Source organism: Leptonotus elevatus, chromosome 5 (genome assembly GCF_054856555.1).
Source record: "Leptonotus elevatus isolate MCC_2025b chromosome 5, RoL_Lele_1.0, whole genome shotgun sequence".
In the NCBI taxonomy this organism is placed as follows: Eukaryota; Metazoa; Chordata; class Actinopteri; order Syngnathiformes; family Syngnathidae; genus Leptonotus; species Leptonotus elevatus.
This window is the reverse complement of record NC_141243.1, coordinates 23,458,089-23,485,000: the sequence shown is the minus strand read 5'-3', so window position 1 is coordinate 23,485,000 and position 26,912 is coordinate 23,458,089. Positions and strand designations below refer to the sequence as shown.

At 38.1% G+C, this 26,912-nt stretch overlaps 3 protein-coding genes across 9 annotated transcripts in view; 2 read left to right on the top strand and 1 right to left on the bottom strand.

The window, feature by feature from the left end:
* The window catches only part of dph7 (diphthamide biosynthesis 7), a 20,123-nt gene extending 16,767 nt beyond the window's left edge, over nt 1-3,356 (top strand). For all 3 annotated transcript variants that reach the window (XM_086075054.1, XM_086075053.1, XM_086075055.1), the window contains exons 9-11: nt 553-618; nt 706-878; nt 1,974-3,356. In XM_086075054.1, coding sequence (XP_085931180.1) covers nt 553-618; nt 706-878; nt 1,974-2,383 — 649 coding nt within the window. In that variant the 3' untranslated portion in view covers nt 2,384-3,356. The remainder of the gene's footprint in view (nt 1-552; nt 619-705; nt 879-1,973) is intronic.
* On the bottom strand, nt 3,040-5,273 carry mrpl41 (mitochondrial ribosomal protein L41). Of its 2 annotated transcripts, none has more exons than XM_086075059.1 (2): nt 5,179-5,273; nt 3,040-3,654 (listed from the first exon to the last, which is right to left on the bottom strand). In XM_086075059.1, exon 2 carries the CDS (start codon nt 3,619-3,621, stop codon nt 3,214-3,216), a length of 408 nt encoding a protein of 135 aa, XP_085931185.1. In that variant the 5' UTR covers nt 3,622-3,654; nt 5,179-5,273; the 3' UTR covers nt 3,040-3,213. The 2 variants fall into 2 exon arrangements, with proteins under 2 accessions (XP_085931185.1, XP_085931184.1); XM_086075058.1 differs by lacking the exon at nt 5,179-5,273 and adding an exon at nt 4,253-4,316.
* The window catches only part of pnpla7b (patatin-like phospholipase domain containing 7b), a 29,571-nt gene continuing 7,265 nt past the window's right edge, over nt 4,607-26,912 (top strand). The window contains exons 1-25 of one of the 4 annotated variants that reach the window (XM_086075048.1): nt 4,607-4,750; nt 5,571-5,652; nt 5,752-5,826; nt 6,019-6,106; nt 6,681-6,760; nt 8,756-8,847; nt 9,672-9,812; nt 10,737-10,896; nt 11,002-11,082; nt 11,390-11,518; nt 11,611-11,691; nt 13,289-13,409; nt 13,490-13,567; nt 14,509-14,591; nt 15,232-15,381; nt 17,379-17,456; nt 17,592-17,797; nt 17,889-18,020; nt 20,811-20,934; nt 21,014-21,203; nt 21,664-21,813; nt 22,361-22,424; nt 24,589-24,757; nt 25,279-25,461; nt 25,649-25,767. In XM_086075048.1, the coding sequence (XP_085931174.1) occupies nt 5,611-5,652; nt 5,752-5,826; nt 6,019-6,106; nt 6,681-6,760; nt 8,756-8,847; nt 9,672-9,812; nt 10,737-10,896; nt 11,002-11,082; nt 11,390-11,518; nt 11,611-11,691; nt 13,289-13,409; nt 13,490-13,567; nt 14,509-14,591; nt 15,232-15,381; nt 17,379-17,456; nt 17,592-17,797; nt 17,889-18,020; nt 20,811-20,934; nt 21,014-21,203; nt 21,664-21,813; nt 22,361-22,424; nt 24,589-24,757; nt 25,279-25,461; nt 25,649-25,767 (2,816 nt within the window). In that variant the 5' untranslated portion in view covers nt 4,607-4,750; nt 5,571-5,610. The other 3 variants (XM_086075050.1, XM_086075049.1, XM_086075051.1) reach the window with 3 other exon arrangements.

The window sequence follows — 26,912 nt, the reverse complement described above, 5'->3', positions numbered from 1 at the left end:
GGAAAGTAAAATCCAGCACCGACCAGACATTACCTACTACCCACCGGGTTACCAACCAGTCTTTTTTTAATCAGTATACGAGAGTAACTTTTATATTTTTGAGAGGTTTTTTGTTGTTGTCGGAGAAAGCTTGGTAATATCTTTAGCTAAAACAGGCGGTTGGAGCGTACCCCGAAGTGTTGGAATTAGTTTCTTTATCATACTTTTAACTTGCAGATAATGTAAAAAATTTCCGTTTTTTATTTTGTATTTTTGGAGCAAGGATGTATATGATATAAACATATTATCTGAGAAAAGATGGTGGAGATGTGTAATTCCTTTCTGCTCCCACACACCTAAATAAAACGATTGGTTGTTAAGTTGAAAGTCGGGGTTATGCCATAGGGGAGAAAGCCCGCAGGGATCCATTTGGGCTTTTGTAATTTCTAGTGCCTTCCGCCAGGCAGTCAGGGTGGCGGAAATCATTGGGTTTTTAAAACAATTGTGTCGCTTAAGCGATGTTCATTTTGATGAACTTAATAGCACAACATTTCTCTATCATTTGTCACAAAGGCATTCAATGGGTGTGTGCAGTATTCACAGCAACCCACATCGGGAACACATTCTGGCTACTGGCAGGTAAACTTCACAGTTCGTAATAGATAATACGGTACCTTATGTTTGCATTGTGTGTTTTTATTATCGTGTGTAATTTTCCTTGCGCAGTTATGATGAGAAGGTTCTGCTGTGGGATGGCAGAAACATGCGGGAGCCTTTCAGTGAGAGTTTGGTAGGTGGTGGGGTGTGGCGGCTGAAGTGGCATCCCACTCACCAGCATCTGCTACTGGCAGCGTGTATGCACAATGACTTCCACATACTTCACTGTCAACGGGCCATGGGTGAGTAGAAGGGTACATGCTACACAAGCACAGCCAACTAGATGTTACTTTTTTAACTTTATTTCTTATTATGCAGAATTTTGCAAAAGACACATTTTTGTTCAATTTTTAAGGAGTAGCTAGCAGCTCCAGGTGTAGCAACTAATCAATTATGAAATTAATTGACAACAATTTTGATAATTAATAGTTAGAGCCCTTTTAAGCATTGTTTAACCCCCCAAAAATCAAAATCCTTGATTTCAGCCTTTCAACAGTAATTAATCTCTGATTCCTGTAGTCTTACGTGAAAGCAGATTCATTATCTTCACTCATCCATCCATACCACTTATCCTTTGTGTTTAATTAAAATAACACATAAACATCTGCTTTTACTTTGTAAAATTATTGATATTTGTGCCTATTTTATGACATGTTACATACTAAACCAGCCTCTCCATCGGATTTGATTCATGAAAAAAAAGTCAGATCACTCTATTGTGAAAATAATTGTTATTTGGCGCTGTATGAATAACCTGTAGTTGAACCTGACACATACTCAAAATTGCTTGTCAAACTTGTAGCCCTTTGCATTAATAAGAACCCAAAAAGGTGGAACACGGCTGTACATCACTCCTTTGTATATTTGTTTATTTGGCTTTTTTTAAGTACAGTATTTATTCATTAAACAGTAATTGAAATATAAATATTTTGCAATATTTTTTTCCCTGATTATTCAATGGAATAATCTTAACATATTCTAAAAAATATATTTGATGGGTTCAGCCATAGCAGCAACTAACTTTTTTAAAAAAAAATTTTTAAGTATTATTATTGTTGCCTATATGTATTGGGTTTGCTATGTTTTGCTACTAGTACTTGAACTGTAGGAAGAGATACTGTAGAGACATACAATTATAAGTCACAAGTCATATTTGTTTGACTCTGCTGATGATCGTATCGACTGAATATAACAAACTGACCCACTTACAAATAGGCAGCCATTTTACTGGTGGCGACAATGAAAACAAATCAAAATGCCATCTCTTACTACAGTACATGAAATGGCTTTGTGAGTAGACATTCTCTGAAAACATTTTGCGCCTTGTTTTCTTCTAGAGTCCAATGAAGGAGCGTGTCCAGTTGTCGCATCCTACATCCTGCACAACTCACTGGCATATGGAGCGGACTGGTCTCAACTGTCCCTGGAGGAACTTGCTCCTCTCTCCCCTCCTGCTATAGAACCAAAGGAATGCCTCGCAGATAACGGAGGACACCTAAGAATCCAGTATGAATCTCCCACTGCCAGCTTTGACACGTCCCTGGAGGATGATTGTGGCCAATACATCCCTGAAGGAATTGCGCCGCCGCCGTCTACCAGCTTGAATGCAGGCGACACTGTCACCCCTGATGATGCCACTTCATTGTCATTTCTTCTTGCAAGTTGCTCATTTTATGACCATATGCTTCACTTGTGGCGGTGGGACTGGGCACCAGTTGAGGCACAGCTGGCAAAAGATCATTGTTGACCATGCTATGAGGACTGAGTTGACAATCATTTGTATACACATATACCGTTTGGTGCAGAATGTAACAACTTGTGTTTCTGTTGACTGACTTCTTAATGAGGGTTAGTCGAATCACAAATACAGTACATACTGTGAAATGTTCTTAAATGGTGTAGCAAAAATTTTAATACACACTTTCACCCAACCAACTTCCCCTATCCTTTTTTTCTACTGGATTAAAATTTAAATAAAACATTAAAGAACACAGGACAATAGATTTTTAGACATGTAATTCTAAAAAGGCAAATGCATTTTGAATGTGAATACTATTCAATTTGTAGCCAGAGGGAAGTTCTTAGAATGATAGCTTTGCTATTATAGAGTACAAAAATGTAAAGGATTTTCTGGTGCATGGTGTTTCAAAGGAAGCTTCTTCTTTTTTTGCAAATCTGTACCCAACATATATACATCACTAAAATGCAAGTGCCATAGGCTGTAACTACAACTCGTACAATTTGGCATGATTCTAATCAGCAACTTTATCAATTACCGTTTTAAAATGTGTTTATTCTCAAGATGTTAACATTACTAACTTGTTGGCTCAAGATGTCAATCGTCAACAGAGGTACACAAATTTAATGATGGTGAATAAAATTCTAAAACGCTGTAGGCTCGGGACATTTCAGACTCATTCAGTTTGGTTTTATTGTACTTGATTAGGAGAGAGCGACAGATATAAACAAAGTACTGAGTCCAACTTGCAGCTCTGCAAAGGGTCCATAATTCACTGTCACCAATTGTCATCGGAAGCCCTCCTCTCAAACGGATCTCTCACATTCAGTAGGTTGATTTTAACGTACATAGTTTTTGGGATACAATCTAAACAACTTCCCCTCCTGTGTGGGTTCAAATCCGTACTTTTCCAGTTGATCTTTGTCATAAATCCCTTCATTAAAGTCTTTCTTGATCTGAGGAGCCACCACCTCAGCAAACAGACTTTCTGCAGTCACTGGAGCCTCGGTTCCTTTTGGGCAGCGGTACGATACATACGGTTTGAGCTTAAAGCCATCCAGACTGGGGACCACGAACTCAGGAATCATTTCCTTTATTGACAGAAACTTTCCGCTGGAGAGCCTTACTCCAGCTGGTCTTGCACCTCTGCCTTTATTATGAGTCCTTGAACCTCGCTTGCTGGTGAATTCAGACATTCTGTCTGCTCCTCTTGTAAGGCCCCTTATCAATGTGGACAATACACCCATTGTGCCACAACAGTATATTCCAGAATAGAAAACCTGAAAAAATGTCACAAAAAGTAAGATTACTGTATGAAATTATCTCAAATTCCTCACGGATCTTCTCAGTGTGAACATTGATATACTCGCAGAAAGCCATGACTTGTTAAATGAATCGCACATTGATCATTAAATTGAAATTGGATAACTTCCAGCGTCAACCCTTATGGTCTTGCACACGTTGTGCTGCAAATTGGCGACTGGCAAAAACGGAACAATAATAGTATCAAAAAAATCTTATCAAATAAATAGTATACGACAACAACGTAGCCTACACTACTTTCGTCCGGGTAGACATATTAGCAGCACTGGTGTGACTACAAAAGGCATTGTCATTTAATTTATACTCTTCCAAATATTGAATAAGGCAATTAACCATAATCTCATATTAAAGGGCTGCATGGCAGACTCGGTTTGCCTTCTTATTTGAAACCACAGCTATATGTAGCTGGCTAGCTTGCTAACAATACTACTGTATTACAAATATATGTGTCGCATTAGTTGCTATTTACTCTAATCGTTTTAGTACACAGACAGCGTCTAATGAGTCTTAATACTGTAAGCATTTTAGTGAAATTATACAATTGACTTCACTCACCTTGAGCACACGGGCGGATGAAAATAATGTGAAGGACAGTCAAATGAAATGTCTGACGATTGGCCGAAAGGCAACAGTGTTCACCAATTAGAATCCAAGATACTGGCGTACGCACGTTCGGGATCTACCCATATTTAGGATATTAAATGAGCCATAATCCCCGGCACATCTACCTTAAAAATAACGCAAAAGCTATAATTTTTGAGCAAAAGAAGAACCCGAATGTTCATGATTCGTATTGCGAACACAAAAAAGTGAATTTCCCTTTCTTCCAATTATTTCTATTTACTTTGAACCATTTAATGGGGGGGGGGGTCCACACCCCCATTAAATGTCACACCGTGTGACATAAACATTTCACTGGGAATAAACCTCGTCTTAAAATATCTTGGAAATATTCGTTTTATTTTGATGGGTTGGACAGGATATGCCAATTGTCCACGAATCAATCTAACCTTGTTGTTGTTATACGCATGCATTCGCTAAAGCAGAAAGCGGGTACGTGAGAAATATTTGCTGCATTTCTAAGGAATTTCTTTACGCATATCTTACATTAACAACTCGCGCGTTTTGTTTGAACTTTTCTCTTCTTTCAAATACTTTTGCCTCATTTATCGTAGCGAGGCGGGGACCACAGCCGTGAGTAAACCGGTGGCATTGGCAGTGAACTGTGAGCCCCAACAGCCGAAGTTTTGCTTACTTCTAAATTCAATAATGTCATTTTTTTTGCATGCAACTATTAGCTTAACTGAATATTTTACTTGTATGTTGTTTTTGTTTTTAAGTTTTTCATGGAATATCGCAAGGGGCGCTGCACAGCGCATTTGCCAACAACAAAATTGGATCATTTTCTGATTGCTCTGGTCTGAAGTCCATTTTAAATATAACGCAATTGTGTAGCCTTCCACACTACCCACAGAACTTACTGGGGTAGCCGTTTTCCCGGTGCGCTGCCGCTAAGTCGCCCCTTGTTCCTGGGTTGGGTGCACGTAAAGGACACATGTCACGAACGATTAACAGAAATGTAATAACTTCAACGTGAAAGGTTGACCCCTGGTCAAGGTTATATGAACAACAGATAAGCATTATTTGTTAGTAAATTTCGGAGCGGTTAAAGCTCATTGGACAGTCCACAGGAGGGTGTTAGTGTTTCTGGAGTATCTGGTTACTGACGCTCTCTGGGTGACCTATTTATTTTCCCTTAGGCAATTCTTTACATGACTTTACGTGAACCTGAGATTTGTGATGCATATTCCTCACTTATACAAACATACAAATAGGCTACAATCCTGACATTTCCTAATTATATCACACCTAGGGGTTGCCTTGCCTTGCTGTTGTCTAAACTTCAGTCAGACATGGAAAACAACAATGAAGACGATACTTGCAGTATAAATCTGGTAGGTCTTTCATTGTGTTCTTGCCATTGCTCCACAGCAGTCCTATTATTATAACTTCATCTCATTGCACTGGTGTTGCGAATGTGGCTTTTGTTTCAGAGCCTGGCTCCTTTTGGGAGTGAGCTCAAGGCCAAGATGCAGCAGATTATCGAGGAACGGACAGAGGCCAACATGGTAAACACCCACAGTGTGTAAAAAGTTACATGAAGTTTTGTTCCTGACTTATTGGACTTGTCTGCCCCTGTCTGTCTATCCGATACTTATTGTGGTGCAGAATTGAAAATGCTTATGATTATGGTATACACAAGTTGTGATCGTTTTATTGAAGAGCCGTTCGAATGTCATGCTGAATGTGTTTTCTTTTAGTGGACGGCCATTCTCATTGGAGCTGTGACAGTTGTTTCCCTTGTTGGGGGTGTGGTGTTCCTTCTCTACAGAAGATACAGGCTGTCAAGTCAGTATACCTTACCTCTTTTTTTGTTTCAATCAATGTTAATTTAGATTGTAAATGTTTTTTATACAATAGCGTAGTGTTCATTTTCCAATGTAGATGATAATATTGGACAAATATTATAATTAGTACCTGTGATGACACAGGAGTTTTGACACTATGAAAAGCAAAGGCAAACATTTATTGAGGCTTGTATACAACAATGTGTTGTGATGAATCATTAAATAAAACCAACAATAAGCTTTTTTTGGGGGGTGAATTTCAGTGATTGACAACTGCCAAACAAATGAAGGAAAATAATCTATGGCTACCTTGAATGGATCAAATATTTTGCCAAGCTGTATTGCATGCTGTTCTGATTTTGGCCTGACTGCGACGTTATTGTGTCCCTTTTAGACAGTAGTAGATTGGCTCGATGAAAGCAGGTTGGGTCTTTAGGCTACTTTTTGTTGGAAGTAAAATTCTGATGTGGACGTGGAGCCTCGTCGTGTGGTGCATGAGTATAGCACAAATATCAGCACCAGCAGACTTCATAAAAACAAAAAATGTCTTAACAAAGGTTGCTGGTGTGTTTCAGAGGAGGAGGCAGGCATACCACATTACCGCTTTCGAAAAAGAGACAAGGTTATGTTCTACGGCCGAAAGATAATGAGAAAGGTTAGTATATTTACTGATGCCTATTTCTGGACACACCAGTTGTCCCTACAGTTTCCCAAACAACCAGTCAGGGACTGATCTTTTTTCTTTCTTTCTTGATCCCTCTTTTCTTATCCATATTATACATGTTCTGTTCACATCTCACCTCGTCCTTATGGCTGATTTTTAAAATCCCTCCAAATTTCAATGATGTCTTGGGAGAAACCCAAGACTGTTTTAATCATTTCTGTGATCTCCTCAGTTGTATTCATGTTTCGCCTTCTTGTAACTTGATGTATCCTCCACGGGAGCTGTCGTGTGTGTGTGAGCGTGTGTGTGTGTTGTACCGCATACACACACACGCATGATTCTCACGGCGGCCATCTTGTTTTCTGATTAACGTGGCAATAACATTTGACTGTATGTATGATGCATCCAGTATTTATTGTATTGGAGTGTCTGTTACATAAAAAAAAAAAAACAACAACAACAAATCAAACTTGATGTCTGATCCCTGCGGGAGCAAGCTGTTGTTTATGTAGTCAGAAGTTCCGCCTACACACTTGCTTCAATCAAACACAATTCTCAGTGTGCAGAATTTTTCGATTTTAGTATGTAAAAACTCACTATTAATTTCAGTAATATGCAATAATACATGTCTTATAATGTCAACATACACTTTATATAATTGTAGGTCTAAAGTAATCGCAAATTATATTACATAGGTCGCACCATGCCTTACATGAGGCTGGCATGTTTCGCCGCCATCTTTCTGCTACGGATATCCAAAGGTATTGTGATTTGTGTTACTGCCTTGGTTGTATTTGATTTTTGTGTTGCTGCTTGGCTTGTGTCTCGTTGTGGTTTTGTGTCCACCTGTTCTTGTCAACCCCCATCAATTGTGTCTACCTATCAGCTCCCTCAGCCACTTACAGTATTGCACATCTGTCCAGGTGTTTCACATTGTCTCGTTATTTTGCTTGTATGTAGTTCCCTTCTTCTGTTCAGTCTTTGTCGGATCATTCGTTTGGTTTTGTGTCTGTTGTAGTTCCTGTTAGTTGCCATGTCACCATGTTCATTTAAGTTAGTCTGAGTGTTTCTTTGAAAAAAAAAAATTTTCTCCATTGTTTATTTTAATGTTTCCCAAGTGCCTAGTTATTTTTCCTTTGCATTTTTGGAATTAAATACTTTTTGGAGCATTATCCATCAGCCTTGCCTCCCTGCATTTGGGTCCTGAACCACAATCGATAACAGAAGAAGAACTTCACAGACATAGTAATCGGTGGTAAGCTTGTGAAGTGTGGTCTCTCTGAGACACTGTAGTGCACATGCTTCAAAATGCACACACTTCAAACTTACGTTGGGCATTCTATTAGTTCACCACTAGATAGCAGTCAATTCTACACACTGTCCCTATAATGTAATTAACGTGGCAAACGAGATGTTTCCCTGGATGGGTTTTTGTGTTTAAAAAAACAGGCAGACAAAAGAAAATACCTGAATAAGATTATATTTTAGACTTTTTTTTTAATGGAGTTGTTGTCCTTCTCCCCTCACTTGTTTGTTTTGCGTGTCGTTTCTTCCTGGTGAAGTACAGTATTTTCATTAAAGTTGTACTTTATTTAATTTCAACTGCACATTGATTTAAATGAGAAATATCATTAAATGTAAATATAATTGTGGGGCTGGAACAGATTAACTGAATTTTCATTCATTTCAATGGGAAGAGTTACCTCTATTTAAGAACGTTTCAACTCACAAACACAGGGTCATGGAACGAATTACCGGTAAATTAAGCCACCTCTGTATATGTGTAGTGAGGTAGCACTAAGTGAAACAAAATTGCCATGACTACAGATTCAGCTTTGAATTAAAAGTAGTGTCTCATCTATACTTACAAAATTTTATGTAAAGACTCCGTGGTCAATGACTGATCAAATTTCAACATTTAAAATGTGCTGTACATGTAATAATTGTGTTTTGCTATCTTTTTTTTTTTTTTTTTTGCCTTTGAAGGTCCAGACATTGTCCTCTCCCATCACCTCATCCAACTCCACTTCCCGGCAGAGGGTGCGGAAAAGGACCAAAGTCCTGTCTATAGCTCGCAAGTGAGTCACATGTTACTTTTTTTTTTTTAAATCTACAACTCAAAGAGAACACATAGTCATCCAATCCACATACACATGCTCAAATTGTGGATTGGATGATTACATTTCAAGTGACAAGGAAGACAAAAAATCTTATTGTTTACAATCTATTCTTTAACAACAACCAATGAGGAGCCTGAGTAGTCATGTGGAAGAATCGACATAGCCTCAACAACCTGACACCTCACGTTGGTCATAAACTTTAGGGGAATGTCATTGCCCTCCTCCACCAGCAAGTTGTAAACCAGCCAAACTGGTTGTGCTGGTCAACTAAAACACCAGCGAAGGCCACCAAAAGGTTCTACTCTGTCAGTGCAGTGCAACCGTGTACCCCATCTTCCCCAAGATCAGATCTTAGCAACCAATTTCCGTAAACAGAATCTGGACGTCCTAAACAGGAACGTTCCTTCAAATGTTCACAATTCACTATAGGTGACACACACACTGCACATGCTCAGCTGCTCATCCCCAATATGGGGCATCAGTTTAAAGTGAAATGAATCGGCTTTCCAGCGGTATAAAATGTATTGAAAAGACGCATTGATTAAAAACCTGAATTATTATTATTTTGGGATTATTTAAGAAAGATGCCATTCAAGAGGAACACATTTCTTGAGTAATTACTTCCTGTCTGGGTTTTTCTTTGGCTTTATTCAGCAAAATGTAATTTTAGTTCAAGTTGTTCAGGCTAAATTGTTTTACATTGCATTAGCAGTTGCATAGTTGAGGTGACAGCTGTGTGCGTGCCTGTCTGTCCATGCACATGTGCGCACATGTTTTTTTAGGATCCTCCGTATCCGAAGGGAGCCCCCATCCTTGCAGCCTAAGGAGCCCCCTCCTTCTTTGCTGGAGGCCGACTTGACAGAATTTGATGTGCAGAGCTCCCACCTACCATCTGAGGTGCTGTACATGCTCAAAAATGTCAGGTAAGTAGAATGATCATTTTAAATATTAACTTCATTTGTACAGCACATTTCTTAACTAGTTACAAAGTACTGTACAGTCCACAATAAAACAACGATTTGACTGTAGTAAAACAAAAAAAACAAATTAAATGTATATATAAAAAAAATAAATGAAACAACGATTTGGCTGTAGTAAAACAAAAATAAATAAATGTATTTATAAAAAAATAATTGAATCAACGATTTGGCTGCAGTAAAACAATAAAATAATTCAAAAAATAAATGTGTGTGTGTATATGTATATATATATATATATATATGTATATATATATATATATATATATATATATATATATATATATATATATATATATATATATATATATATATAAACAAATTCAAGTTAAAGAATGGCTCTAAACAATTACTCGAATATTAAAATAGTTGTGGATTAATATGATAAAAATCAATTGGTTGTCGATTTATCGAGTAATTTTGACACTTTGACACCTCTAGTTCATTCATTTCCATGTAAAATGACAAGAAACTCATTGCATCATACACTCTCCAAACTGAGCCATACCATAAATAATTGAATCATAATCCCCTTGAATCGAATCCACTTTAAAATTGAACCATCCTTGCATTGTACCACTCCCCATGTATCGTGGTACGTACTGAATCGTCTTTTATTGGTGAGATATGCTGTATGTATATATATACTGTGTACACTCACACACACGCACACACACACACACACACACACACACACACACACACACACACACACACACCCACACACACACACACACAGTATAGATGTTGTTATTATTATGTATTATTATTGTACATTTCAAAAGTCCAGTGATTAATATATATTTCATTGCCGTACATAAATGCTATATATAATCACTATGATAACAGCTAAACGCCAATTTTCTGTAGGGTGCTTGGACACTTTGAGAAGCCACTTTTCCTTGAGCTATGCCGTCACATGGTCCTGATCCAACTGCATCAGGGAGAGGCTCTATTCAGCCCAGGAGATACAGATGACAGTATATATGTTGTTCAAGATGGCCGCCTAGAGCTGTGCATCCGTGAGAGTGTAAGACTACAAGACAGTCGATTATTTATTTATTTTTGCTTGGTTTCAAACAGCTTTTGTGAATCAGTGTGATATGATAATGTGATTCGTGTGTTTTTGCTGCAGGATGGTACAGATGCTGTGGTGAAGGAGGTTTTACAAGGCGACAGTGTTCACAGTTTGCTCAGTATCTTAGATATCATCACTGTAAGTCTCAAGCCATCTTATGCGTATATACCTTTCAGGTCCAGAAAGTAAAAACCTTGCCACAGTTTGGCTTTAGCCATTGATGCTAGCTAGCTAGCTAGCTTCGTAGCAGGTAATGGAAGCTAGCTAGGGACCTAGCTAGCTAGCACCTGAGGCTACAGCCAAACTGTGGCAGTGTGTTTATCAAACACAAACTCATAATTCAACACACAAGCCCGAAAACATTATTTACAAAGTATTCTATATAGTAGAACTAATATTAAAAGCATTTAACTTTCTCAACACAAATATTTGATTGTAATTTTAGGGCTACCCGGCGCCATACAAGACAGTATCTGCGAGGGCTGCTGTCCCATCCACGGTCCTGCGTCTTCCAGCGGCCGCATTCCAATCAGTCTTTGACAAATACCCTGAAACTCTCGTCCGTGTTATCCAGGTAAGGAGAGAAGTGTTACAAAAAAAAAGTTTAGAAATCCTGTAGTGATTTGCAGGCAACAGATGGTACACATGCTCCTGTGTCATGTGTAGATCATCATGGTGCGTCTCCAGAGAGTGACCTTCCTTGCGTTACACAACTATCTTGGCCTCACCACGGAGCTCTTCAACACGGTACTTTACCCAACTGCTCACCTGACTTCTGTCAAAATGGCCTTGCTTTCATATCCATAACGTTATTTAGTTGTTTCGCAACTTCTTGTTTACACTTTTTGATATATAAGAAATAATTATTTTAGATGTTTAAATGATGTGTGAATAAAAGTCCACACATCAATTTTGATTGAATTAATGTTTTTGTTTTAATGTTGGGCTGTAAATTTAACATTTCGGGCTCTCTATTCGTAGAGCAGCAGCGATTTTTGTGTGGATGCAAGCCTCAATGCGCTTATTTGGGAATTTGGTTAATTTCTCTGTGCCATGCAAAATATTCTGGTGTAATAAGGGTGTTTCTTTTGACATGCGCCCGGCGCATCCAACAATCTGCTGTCTGAAAGTAGACTAACCTTTACATCTGCTGGAGCCACATCTAAGTATTGGCGCAGGTAGTGTAATCCGACCTTGGTGAATTTGATCAAGGAAATTCTGAGTTTGTGGTAATGTGAGACAGATGTCATTGTATTTCATTGAGAAATATGACGACAGCCAGAGCATCAAATCTCTGAATCATTGCAGAAAGCAATTACTGTAATTGAAAGCATTATTATTATCATCATTTTCATGATCTATTTTAGGAGTAAAAATGAATGGATTCATCAATAACTAATAGACAATCACATTAATTGACAACTCTATACTCTAATTTCTGCACTCTTTCATGAAAGCAGACTGATTTTAATAAGACATTTGCAAACATCTACATTTGCTTTGGAAAGCAATGATCAACATATTTGCCTGATTTCTGACTTCGGCAAATCAGTAACTGAATCATAATAATTTTATGGAAAAAATAAGTCATTTTAATCTAATATGATAATTAATTTATTTGCAGCCATAGTCATTGACATATGGTTGACCTGAAGTAGCCTTTGATACCATAATTCTAGCCCTTTATATTAATCAGTACCCAAGGTGAGGTTCTCAGTTTGAAAAAAGTGTACCTGACTCATTCTTTTATGATATTTCTTCATTATTTGGTTTTGTATAATCATTAAACAATAACCAATAATAAACAGCAATAATTGATTAATAAATCATAATCCCCAAAAGTATTTTGCAGTAAACCTTTAATGCAAAAGACATTTTAGATTTTTGACAGCCCTATTATGTATTTGTCAAATTAACCCACTGGCCGCGGTACATCTCTATGGAGGGTGAGGGAGGGCGGCGGGGCACACACTTGATTAGGATGTACGGCATTTTCCAAGGAGACCAAAACTATATGAACAAGGGTGATTCCAGCCAAACGACTGTCATTCAGACAGAGGTGTCTCTCCAATGTATGACCACTGTCAATTTGCATTCCAAAAGAGTCATACCATTCTTGGATGGGGCGTCCCTCTCAATTTGAGGGTAAATGCTCAAGTTTTACACCACTTGACAGGCTAGAGCTGTCTCATCTATTGGACGAGAGGCGAAATGGTTTTTAATGCTAACTTGAACAACACAGTTGTGATCCATTCAATGCCAATGACCTGCATGAATTAGAATATTTGGGACGAAAGGTTACAGCACACGTGGGGCTGTTTTGATTGAAGTCGACATGTTTCAGGATAGTCAAGCCATCTCCTTGGTGTCAGTGGCTCATGTCTTAGGAGAGGGTCATCCACACAGAGGTCTCCGCAGGCAGCCTTCCCACTCGGATGAGTTGGGCTCTGAAAAAGCAGATCCAGGTCAGGGAACACAATATTTTATACGCAATTTTATTCATGGCGGCATTTTTGATTATCTCATGTTTTGTTTTTTTAAACAGAAAAGACCAACATTTTTGAAAATTCAAGTTCAAAATACAAGAAATCTCGCTCGCTGTCAACCCCAGCCGCTGTTACAGGTAACACTGTACCTCATTCATTCTTTTCTACAGTAGTAACATGCAGTTCACATTTTGGTTGGTTCATATAAATTCTTTGTCAAGAGATCCGCTGTATTCTGGAGTTTTCATTAGACCTTAGATGCAATGTTGTTTAAAGATTGAAACGGGGGTGTGAGTATATGTTGAAAGTACGATTCAAAGCATGACTCATCACTTTTTTATTATTTTACAACAGGAAATGTTGTCAAGCTGTGTACGTGGAAAATGTTGTCTTTTCACTAAAAAGGAACAGTTATTGAACAGAAACATGATTATAGAGATTTACAGATCTGTAAAAAGGTCTTAGGCACCTCAAGATATGTTGCTTTAGCTATTTTTATTGGAACAGTGAGAACAATTCCTTGTTTTGTTGTTTGAACTGAAAGCATGGACTTGACATCAAAATATGTGATAGAAGTCATCAAAATTTCAGTTTTTATTTACAGCAATTTATATCTGGTAGACAATGGCAAAAATAAATAAATAATAATAATAATTAGATTCCTTATCATGCAGAAAGAAAATGTCTTAAAATACACATCCAAAGAGCTAATCTGGGGCCACAAGTGGAAGGTTGTAGGACTCAAGTCAGATGCGGAGCCATGATTGATTGATGATGGTGCCTGCCATGATTATAGTATTTTAGAGGATGGGCACTTCCATTGTTTAAATGACTGTACAGTTATCTGTACCTTTATCCAGATCCTCGCAAAATTTAGTAGGTTATTTTTCTTCTATTTTTTTGTATTGCCTGCTGTGGCCCAAGTCCAATGTTTCAGTGAATTGTTGAAGGAATGTATTTGTTGTCTAATTCACCTTAATTAACACTGTCGAAAATATTTATGTGCTGGAGTGGTATGAACAATTGTTTTTCTGATATAACCTGGTCATACCAATACATGTGTCTGTTTGTCATGCAGGTGAAATGTCAATGGCTCTTAACAGAGTTTCTGAACGGGATAGATTTGCTTCTGAGGAGTCTGTGCCCTCTAGTGCAGTAAAGGTAATCTCTTCTTTATTCTTTCTCAAAGATCACAACTTGTGGGCGCTAAATTGCATGTTCAATCAGTCGGACAAGTTGTAAGCTTTGTTGTCAACCAGTTTAAAAATAGTGGGGTCCGCCATGTTTGAAGAAGGTTGTGGGACAAGTGCAAAATAGAGTTTGAAGTGATGGAATTGGAAGTGGGGAGGGGGAAAGTTGGGGGGGGCTCATCCTAGTAAATTAACTAAATGTCAATTTTGCCCATTTGGCATAAGCAGTCCTGGGTGTAGATCAGTAGATCTGCTTTCACATCTGTTTGAGTGGGCAAATCAAGTTTGTGCCTGTGTTTTTTCCATGCACAAACCTTTAGAAAATCAGGCCCAAAGAGGACCTTTTTGGATGGGCTTTGTGTCTGTAGGTATATGTAAATACATTATCATCTTGAGATTAATCAATTTAATCGCTGGTAACATCAAAAAGTTAGTAGATCCATCCATCCACTGATTTTCGATAGAATTTGTCCTTATTAGTGTCACGGGTGAGCTTATTTATTTATACATTTATAAACAACCATTCATTCTGTCATTCACACTTATGAGCAAATTAGAGATTTTAGACTGAATGTCATATTTTTAATTCATTACGTGTCTGATTTTTGCAGTCTATTTTAAAGAAGACTGTGACAATGCAACAGAGTCCTTCGGTAGTTTACCACTACAGTGAGGCTGGAACAGGAAATGACCACCATAATAAAGTCAACGCCATTTTCCAAGCTGCCAAAAAGGACCTGCTGCAGGTCATCCAGCTCCAGGTAGCCCACAAACTAAATATTTCATGTTGCTGTTTGTTATGTGTCGACTTTTTGAATGTTCAGATCCAAATCATATTTTACAAATGAGGGCCTCTGGACTGCGAGTGTTTGCAGTTTGCAACAAAAAATAGAGCTGTGAGAATGGCAAGTGTGACAAAATACAGTAGAACTCAACAAGGCAAATTACTGTTTAAAAAAGATGGCTGTCAAATTATATCGTGTTGACTAATGAGGAGAGATGTGTCGGGATCATATCACACTTACATCAGACCATAAGTTGTATTTGTTTAAGAAAATATTTTTTTTGCAGAAAAGACATTTGTAACTGAGTACAGTAATTTCTGGACTACAAGGCGCACGTGACTATAAGCCGCGCTGGCTAAATTTGGGGAATACTCGAGTGTGTTACACATACAGTATAAGCCGCACCCGACTGTAAGCCGCAGGTGTTTTAATGTTACTGCACTGGGTTCCCGCTATTTTCTTTTCCATACTGAGGCAGCAAATTGTTTCGCTTTCGTTCTGTTTCTCCTACTGTATTTGGGCTCACTTGGTTTGTTTTGCACTGCCTGACGCTCTTGCGCTTCCTTTATAGTGCACCCCCTTGTGATTTGATGGATAAGCCGCTCGTTTGTATTAGCCGCAGGGTCGAATGCAAGTGAAAAAAGTAGCGGCTTGTAGTCCAGAAATTACTGTACTTAGATTCCACCCATCAATTTGTTGACTGACAGAGGCCTCTTTGTAAGGCATCTTAATGGTAATGGTAAATATCCAGTGGGATGGCAACTTTCATTTTCTTCATTAGTTTATAAGAAGTTATTGTTACAACACTGGAAAAATACAGACCCTCCAGGAATAAGTAAATAGAAATTTTTAATGAAATATTATTTAAATATTGAGAGAACTATATCAGCGGACAATAATAAACAAAAACAGTTAGATTTGGTTTGGAAGCAAATATTCAAGACCCTGTACTATTAGTATTATTGAGTTAAATTAATGTATTAGATATATTATTTACTTACCATTTCTATAAATTCTTCTTAGTCTTCTTTTTTTTATATTTTTTTAGTCTTCTGAATGTTTGTTGTTTTCTCTTTCTTCCATAACGACTGCATGTTGAAAGTAGCACCAGGAATATATTGTGTTTGTGTGTATATGTGTGAGTGTGGAGTAGGATATGTGTACGCGTACTGTATATATCTGTAGGATGTGAATATGTATGTTTTGAGTTTTTTTGTCATGTCTGTGATGTCAGTTTTTTTGTGTGGTGACGGAATTATATTTGTTTTGTTTACATAGACCATGGTTTAGCTTGTCTGTCAGATTGTTTTTGTTTGTTTTTATTGGTTTGGTCTTTCGGGGTTTGTTGTTTGTTTGTGATGTTTGTTTTTTGTGTTGTGATTAATTGTATTTCTCTTGGCTAATTGGTCTTTGGTAAAGACTGTTGGTCAGATTATTTGTCTTTTTTGTTTGTTTTTTGTTTTTTAATGGAAAAAAAAGAAAATCTGTTTAAATAGGAATGTACAAAAGTTTATACAAAGTAGGCGTCTTCTTTATGTTTCTGATTTTCATTTGAGCTGGGAAGTATTTGATAGATGGTGTAGGAAGTTAGGTTTATATTGTGTTCATTATTTTGTACTTTCTTTTCTTCTTCTGTCCTTTTTTATGGCAAAATATAAACATAAAAACAATTTTAAAAAGTAAATTCAGCTTCTCATTAGTAAATAATATGAATTCTGTGTAATTAATTTACATTGTCTTTCATGAAAGTAAACTGATTATCTTTGTGCTGAATAAAAATAAAACATTGCTTGTACTTTGAAAAACAAAGATCCACATTTTTCTGACTGTTACGGTCCAATCTAATAACTGAAAACTGAATCATAATTGTTTGTGCATTTTCTGCACTGTCAATTTGAAATTTAATTTTTTTTTTTATATAAAAAAGGGATGGAAATTAAAACATTTTTTTTGTGTCTGTTAAATTTTCTCAGGATCCTGGTTTACTGGAGGGTAGGGTGACCTTTCGTCAAGTCAAAGCCAATTCAGTTGTGGCCCACCAAGGAGACCAGGTTTTCAGATCAACACTGTAGTGTATAAAATAGTACAGTTTATTAAATACTGTATTATGAATTTTCCACCATCCCCAAATGGTCTAATTGTAGGCATGGTTATTTTCTTATTGGTTTCCTTTCCCTTACTTACAGGATGTGAGTGTGGCCTTTGTCATCTCAGGTTCGCTCCATGTGTACCAGCGTATGATTGACCGTGAGGAGGAGACGCTGCTTTTTGTGACCCACCCAGGAGAGATGGTGGGACACCTAGCTGTGCTCACGGGGGAACCGCTTATCTTCACCACACGTGCTCACAAAGACTGCACCTTCCTCTCCATATCAAAGGCTCACTTTTATGAGTAAGGCCATGCAAAAACTTTCTTGTCATAATGGTTTACCTGAAGCTTTATTTTGCAAACAGCACTTTTCTTTTTTTTTTTTACTTTACAGGATAATGCGCGAGGAGCCCAGAGTGGTGTTGAATGTAGCTCACGCTGTGGTGAGGAGGGTGTCACCCTTTGTCAGGCAGATTGACTTTGCCTTGGACTGGATGGCTTTGGAGGCTGGCCGTGCTGTTTACAGGTACGCCTTGAAGGACGTGATGGCCGTCTTGTGCTTTTGGGCTATTTATTTAGCTTTGGTTTATGATTTATGTTTCATGTTCATAAGTTTTCTTCTTTGAAGACCTGGGTGTACAGTATAAACTAATTATCTGGAAATGGAGAGAAGGGGCATCTTTTTTTTTAAATTGCGTCCATCACTATTTGGCTTATGTTGAAAACTTTCAGTCTTCTGCTGTCACTACTGTATTTGCAAAAGCTCTCATTCAAAATTAAATTCACTAAGAGTGTCATTAATAACCCTCTAAATTTGAATTGAATTTTCAAGCATAAAAAATTTGTTTTTAAAATCATGAAAAATGTAGATAATATTTCAGCTCTCTAATGCTTCTTTCTTCTACATCTATGGAAATATGTAATTTATGTAGTTAATGTACGGGTCATTTAATTACGGACAAACCAACATGCTGCAATTGATACGATATCTGTCACCTTAATGCTTTCGAGCCTACCAGTGGTGTCACAAATCTGAAAGTTTTCCAAAGCTCTATGCTAAAATATCTTTAAGAAAATCTATATTTACTGGGGAATGATATGTGACTGTGGTCTCCAAACCACAACCCGGCGACCATTTGCTGCCCACGTTCATCTTTTAGCGGCCCACGGCAACTAACTTTTGACTTTTTTTTTCTGAAAAAAAGAAGAAGAGAATAATAATAATAATAAACGGGTGGGGTTCGGGAGGGCAGCATTAAAAGTGTAGCTATCAAAAGTTGGGTTGACGTGAGTAATGGGGACTACCACTATAATCATGAACTCAAAAACACAAATAAATTTACAGCTAAAATAGCAGCAGAATTTTTCTCCATAACGGCGTGGAGAATAAAGATGATTTAGATTCAGAAACTGTAATATTAGTTTTCCTCCACTTTCTGCTTAGTGTCATGGGCTAATTTGTGAGCATATCACATTAAGGTATAGCCAGCTACTCTGCAGATTGTTATTGTTTTGGTTCTGAATGTGGAGATGGTATTCAGCTGCTGCTCAGTAAAAAGGGGCTTATCTATTCAAATGGAATAACATTATTACCTTTAACGGAAAACCTTAACGAAGTAAGTTTTCAAATAACTTATATAAACAATGTGTAATTGCTTGATTGTTTTTATTGTGTGAAATAAGTTTTGTTTTTTTAACTGGCCCTTGCATCATTCTATTTTTCTATATGCGGCCCATAGAGTATGAGTAACATAGGGCCAAATTCACAAAGAATGCGCTACGTCCACTGATAGCGCCATAAATTGCTCTTCATATTCACCCACAGTTTGCTCTCTCTTAACGTACTATTCACAAAAGATATTGCTCTAATTATTTAACGGCGCAAACAGGCCCACACATTTTGACAGTTGGGTGCAGTTTGCGCCTGATTTACCACACATGGCAATGCTGGATTGGCACCAATAACACCGTAATAATAATAATGCATCGGATTTATATAGCGCTTTTCTAGACACTCAAAGACACTTTACAATGGAATGGATACATTATTCATGCACGTACACATTCACACTCTGGCGCCGGTAAACTACTTTAGTAGCCACAGCTGCCCTGGGGCAGGCTGGCGGAAACGTGGCTGCCATTGTACGCCTACGGCCCCTCCGACCACCACCAAACATTCTTACCTTCCATTCACCAGTTGCACCATGGCAGAATATTAGCAGTTGAGAGAAAGATGAAGTTATCAGAAAGCGAGCTTGAACAGAGGAGGTGCAAAAGCGGGAAAGATAGATGATACAAATGGCTGGCCTTCACAGTTTGCATTGTCCTTAACGGTAGGGTCTTAAGTTTTCCCTCAGAAATAAACACTTCATAATTACTGGATGTTAACACATGAAATCCTTCTCAATCAACACCTCTGGGCTTCTGTTAATGTGTGGTGGTCATTTTGTCATCAACCACCACCCCCCAGACTGTTTGTTGTGTTCTGCCATAAGAGGGACTTTTCTGGGCGGAAAGTCAATGTTTGCCCCTCCAGCCAATCACAGGGCAGGGGACGCATTGCTGAAGGCAGGCGCAATGTTGACGAGAAGAGTGGAGAGTTGAGCCATGGGTTGAGCCATGGAAGAAGTCAGTTTTGAATTGTTTGTTTGCAAACAGAAATGGTCAAAACTTGAGACCCCACCTTTAAAAAAATAATAAAATGAAATAAAACGTGTGCTTGTGTAGGTCATTGACAACAAGAGTAGCTGTTGTCTGTTCTAAAAAGAGATTACCATTGATGGGACGCTGTAACTTGCTAAGATTAATTTATAGGTACATTTTAGAGCTGCAATTTTAATACTGCAATACCATGATATTTTTGCCCCTGATATCATAGCGTCAGAATGTCGTAATATAATATCAGCACATGCCTAGTGGTGACTTAGAACCATATGAAAACACAGTCGATACAATTTTTTATATTCTGCTACATAAATATATAACAAACATTATGCCATTAAGATATAAATAGTACCCACATTATAAGTCTTCTTTCATCGCAATTAATGCTGTTTTCAAAAAAGAGGTGGCTGTTAAACATGGCAACACAGCGTGCTCTTGTCAGTGTTCCAGCTTATTGGAGGGGTCCGGTGATTTGATCTGTTGTCGCTAAAGTGGCTCCCCCCTTGATTTTGCTCTGCTAATGTGGCTCCTGTGTAAAAACAAATATAGTGAGAATCACTGCTTTAGTTGCTTTGACCCATAGTTTCTTTCATTATCATGTTGATGCTTGTGTGTGTAAAGTATAAATGATATATTTTCTGATTGGATGTAGACAGGGAGACAAATCCGACAGCACCTTCATTGTCCTCAGTGGCCGTTTGCGCTCCGTCATTGCAAAAGATAATGGGAAGAAGGAGCTCGCAGGAGAGTATGGCCGCGGGGACCTGATTGGCGTGGTAAGTGTTCAAGAATATTCCATCCTAAGATTGTTACGGTAATGAAGTTGACAATGACAGGTTGTCTTTAAATATCCAGGTTGAGGCTCTGACCCAAATGAACCGAGCCACTACGGTCCACGCTGTGAGGGACTCTGAGCTGGCCAAGCTGCCTAAAGGAGCTCTTAACTCAATTAAGAGGAGATATCCTCAGGTTGTCACTAGACTGATTCATTTGCTGGGACAGAAGATCTTGGGCAATATGCAGCAGGTCAATGGACCCCTGGCTGGTATGTACTGTAAAAGCTGTATCACTTTTTGAAATAAAAAGAGTAGATTGCTAGCTAAGTAATGTGGCTGTGGTACTGTATGTAATAACAATATTGGGGGGTTTATCTATCTTATTTTATAATCTATCTACACTACTAGTATTAATTAGTGGAAGTCTTTGAAGAGAAGTTATAGTTGCACACTATGTTATAATAAATATGCTTACACATAGACCAGAAGTACACTCATGCATAGGATTCCAATGGAATCATTCCATGCATATCAACTAATGGTCATTTCAAATTGAGAAGACTAGACACAAACAAACAAACAAAAAAACTGTTGGTTTTGCAGTGCATTGCTCAAAGATTCTATGGCAGTGCCCAGAAAACAAACTGATTATTTGTAGACGTTATAGTGTGATGTACTGAAGATTGTTTTTTGCTTTTCATAAGAAAACTTTTTGACTTTGACTTATAGGTAGAAGTGTGCCCCTCCACACCCCAAACAGTAAATGGGATGCTGGGAATCCTGTCTCCAATCTGTCCACTGTGGCCATTCTGCCTGTGTCTGATGAGATTCCTCTCATGGCCTTCACCTTGGAGCTACAGCATGCACTTAGTGGCATCGGTATGTCATATCATCCATGTGTTAATTTTGTCTTTTAAAGCCATTGCTAAACATCTCTATGCACACAGTATTTAATAAAAACTCACTTATTATATACACGTTTGCTTTTGCTCACTTTATAATGAGTATAATCAAAAATAAATCCTTACTGCAGTGGATTGTTAGCTTTTTGTCCTTGATGCAATTTACCCGGCAGCACAAAGATAATTTGAGATGCAACAGAGGGTGGAACATCATCAGTGGTTTGTAATGATGTTCATTGCCATTGCAATTGAGCTTTTTGCATTGCAATCTCAAATTACACCTTTTTTTTTCAATTTAGGCCATCATATTGTAGATCATTTTGACAATTTATTGATGCGTATCTGAGGCATTGGAAAAAAGTATCTCATGTTTAAATAACTATAGTCCCACAATAATATGTATTTTATTAAAGTTCTGTACATATTTCCAACAATCAACAACCATGACCTCCATGAGTTGAGGAAAATGGAAGGATCCATAGCTGTCATTTTAAACCTGTATTATCTATTCTTGTTTTCCAAAGGGCCTACATTACTCCTGACAAGCGACATCATTCAACAACGCCTGGGCTCTGCTGCTTTGGACAGGTACACCAGAGAAATGCTGAACTTTTTTATGTGGATTTGATTGTCTTGTCTGTAGTTAGAAGGTCTATTATGTAACGATTATTTGCGTTGCCGTATTGGCAAACGAGCAATTTAGACAGTACTGAGGAGAGTTGTAATTTCCTCAGCAACCTCTGGGGGCACCACGTGGACTTTGCTTGTTTTAGGAGCAAAATAAACGATAAAAATCCCATTAGCAAGTATTCATAATCTGAAGTTGCTACTATAGTTAATTATGGAGTTATTTGCTTTAGTAAGAGAATTAAAATAGAATTTCTAGACAACACACAGCCTAACCTATTAATGAAACGGAATTCAAATGAAAATAAAAGATGAAAAGAAAACATGCAACCTAACGAACTAACGAAGATTAAAAGGTAATGTAAAAGGTAGATGGGGAAAAGAAATGCAAGCATTTTGACCTGTCAATGCTTTTATATTTGGATCAAAGCGTTGCGTATGGTCAGATTGCAATGAAGGCGCACTTACAGACTGGTTCAGGTGCTTGGGAGAGAGAGGGACTCGGCGAGCGTCATTCCTCAGTTGAAGAAAACTCAGATCTGTAGTCCCGTTGGAGGCGAGGGCGGTGGGCGCAGCTGGAATGCGGTACCGGAGTCTCCGGCTGATGTTGATGGGCACACGGCTGAGAGGCCGCGGCGGGTCCTCGGATGCACTGCAAAAACGACTGCAGAAAATTTAAGAAAAAAATATAGCAAAATAAGAAAATTATTACTTTAAATAAGCAAAATTATCTGCCAACAGAACAAGAACATTTGACTTGTTTACTAAAGATTTTGAAAAATAAGAAAATAATACTAGGCCCATATCAACCACTGCGGTCTTGAAAATAGTAATAATAATAATAATAATAATCCTCGAGAGCAGCTGTCCTGCCTGTTTTCCATGTCTCCCTCCATCAACACACCTGATTGATGAACAAGATCGTTCTCAGGCTTCTACAGAGCTTGCTGATTAGCTGATCAGTTGAGTCAGCTGTGTTTGAGGTGAGAGACATGGAAAGTGGCTCTCGAGGACCAGGGTTCCCTATCCTTGCTGTAGATAGACCAGACCATAAAAGTGGTCTGGGTACTGTTAAGCAGTTCTAACACTGGTCTGCTTGCTATACAAGCTTTTAAATCTCTACAGGGGTTTAGAATGTATTTCCTCTGGGTTGTAAAAATTAAATTTTCTAAACATTATTCTTAAAGTCTTGAGGGTAAAACTCAAGCATCTTTGCATATATGTCAACTACGTCGGTACTCTGTTGCTTTAAATCTTGATGCCGTAAAGAATTGTGGGTAGTATTCTTTCGTAAAGGTTGGTCAGAAGCATCCTTTGCTAAAGTTGGCTTAAAGATAGCATACAGGCACCTTCCCTAACCATTTATTTGTAGAATACAAAGCTCCTATCCTCCAAGTACTTCCAGGTCCTCTCGCTCAGATAAGATAGGATAGAAAGAAAATTTCCTAGCCAAAAACGAGAATCCAAAGAGGACCCTGATGTCCTCTGGCAGGCTATTCCATATGTGAGGAATTGGAACATAATGGCTGCATAATGCAGCCTCACCGCGTGTTTTGTTCTAGATATAGTTAAAAGGTTGCTGCCAGAGGACCACAGGATCCGCGAGGGCTGATGCGATAAAACCATGTCAGTTAAATGAGATGGCCCAAGACCGTTAAGACATTTAAAAAAACAATAAAAACACATTGAAGTAAATCCTGAAACACACAGGGAGCTGGTGTAGTGTTTTAAAACTGGTGTAATGTGCTATGTTACAAAAACAATATATTAAATGAAGGGTGTTGATTTTAGGAGTAGGGCACCATGTGAAATTAAATATTACTTTAAATTGTGTGCGTGTGTGTGTGCGTGTGTGTGTGTGTGTGTGTGCTGCAAAGACGGCAAAGAAAAAAGGACCTTTGGACAAGTTGATGGAAGAGATAGAAAAGGAGAAGAAGATGTAAGATGTGATGGAAAGGGAGGTTGCTGATGAGTCTCTAATAAGTCCCGATGGCACTAAGAAAGTAACCCCACTGTTGGCAGCCTTAATAATGGAGACTGGCTAGCAGTAGTAAATGATGAGCACTGCTGACTAGCCACCTGTTACTGTTGCTGTAAACTTGGGTTTTGCTCCTTTTTTTTCAAGTGTCCACGAGTACCGTCTTTCCAGTTGGCTCGGCCAGCAGGAGGACGTCCATCGCATTGTCCTCTATCAATCTGACTCCGGCCTTACTCCTTGGACGCAGCGCTGCATTCGTCAGGCTGATTGCATCATTATTGTGGGACTGGGTGAACAGGAGCCAACAGTTGGAGAGGTCCGTTAATTCACTCATACAATTGCATTGTTGTTGTTTTTCCTAGAATTAGGGGGGGGGGGGGCTGCAGCTATTGATGCCGCTTTATTATGGATTGCAGTCGATGGTGTGTAGTCACAAACACTGATCTAAAAATTAAAATTGTATTCCGTTTTGACCTTTGACCCCAGATACCACTGACAATTTAGTTTGAATATCCTTGTTTTTTCTGTTTTATCTTTTTTCACAATACAGAAAAACTTGAGTAAGGTTTTTCATATGCATTTGACAGATATTTTTTTTCATTTTCTGTCAAAATGTATCTCTTTCTTCTAATAAAAAACATTTATATTAAAAAGGTAGAACAAAAATATATACTGTACAGTGGACCTCCGGGCCAGCACACAAATAGCGAAAATTATTTTTAAACCTAAAAAAATCTTGAATAAGATCAAAGAATATATTTAAAAAAAATGAATAAATTGTTACATACAGTACCTACTGTACATGAAAAGTTATTTACAATGCAAATTTCCCCGTAGTTGGAGAAAATGTTGGAAAGCAGTGCTGTTAGGGCCCAGAAGCAATTGGTGTTGCTGCACAGGGAGGATGGTCCCCCACCCAAAGGGACTGCTGAGTGGCTGAACATGCGGAGCTGGATCTCCAAACACCACCACTTGTCCTGTCCTCGCAGAGTTTTCTCCAGGAGGAGTTTGCCTAAATTGGTACTTCAACCTTAACCCGACACACCAGCATTGACACAAGGACTTAGCTATCAACCACCCTGGCGTTCAGTAGATCAGTTAACACTTTTATCTTTTTAAATAAATGTATTTGCTGCACTTCCAAAGGTTTGTCTTTCTATGTGTGAGCATGAATTGTTTGTGTTGTCTCTTTTGTTTGTGACCATAGAGAGAGCTGTACCAACGTGTGTTTGAAAAGTGTCCAGATCGTCACTCGGACTTCTCCCGCCTGGCCAGGATTCTAACAGGAAACAGCATCGCTGTTGTGCTAGGTGGAGGAGGTGCCAGGTATTGTGGCTTTAATATATTATATTCCTGATACAAACACTAAATTGTAACAGGCATATTTAGACATACTCAAAAACATACACAACACTTCATTTGACAGATGATTTTGAAATTGATAAGTTGTTAAAGGGACTTTATTTATCCATGTAACCACCATCCATTGTCTATGCAATTTTACCTGCGCAGAGGAGCGGGACTAGTTGACATTCAATCACTGACAATACTGACACAAAGAAACACAACCATTCACATTCGCACTTACAGCTGTTTACTTCAATTTGAGTGCTATTCCAATTTATATTTACATACATTTGATCTATAATGACAAATGACTGCTCTGAAAACATTTGAGCTGAAGGTGACATTATAATGGTGTTTCACATACACTCCAGTCCATAAGTATTTAAAAGGTGAGGTCAAATCCTGTATTATTTTTCTGTCGACTCTAGAACATAACAAAGGTAGAAGATGGCACCTTTCGCTTGAACCCATGAAGTGGAGTATTGAAACGTGTGTGTTCACAACCACAGCACCACAAACCGCTATTTTTTAAATACAACAGCTTGCTCCCGTCTATGAAGTTACCAACACTTGGCATTACCTTTCTCCAGACAGATTGAAAAAATGAATCAGAACAATTGCATGAATGTTGAGTGTAACAATTTGAATGTCCTGAAGAAAAAAGAAGGTGCTAGCTTTGAACAGGTAGGTTTGTAACGAGGCATAAGTGCCTAATCCTAAAGCAGACTCAATGAATAAAACAATTTGACAGAGATTATTAAACCAAAGAAGGACAATTCATGTGAAATTTAGCGATGGATGGAGCCACAGTATAAGGAAGATGCAAACAAAATAAATAGCAAGATTTTGACCCAAAACACACATACAAAGGAGTTCTTCTGGAGAAAGATGTGGAATGTTTTAGACTGGCTAAGTCAATCTCCAGACTTGAACCTTATAGAGCATGCATTTGACCTGCCAAAGAGGAGACTGAAAGCATTCGCCCAAAACATCCAACACTTTTTGTAATAAAAAGAAAAATTAGATGATATTCAGGAGTGCATCAATTGATTTTGATATTAACTATATAATATAATCATCAGTACTTTATTGCTTTACTTCCAGCATATAGTCAGTGCAAGATG

What these genes read in the sequence shown, in the direction of transcription:
- mrpl41 (XM_086075059.1), bottom strand. Translation starts at nt 3,621, where the DNA reads ATGGGTGTATTGTCCACATTGATAAGGGGCCTTACAAGAGGAGCAGAC.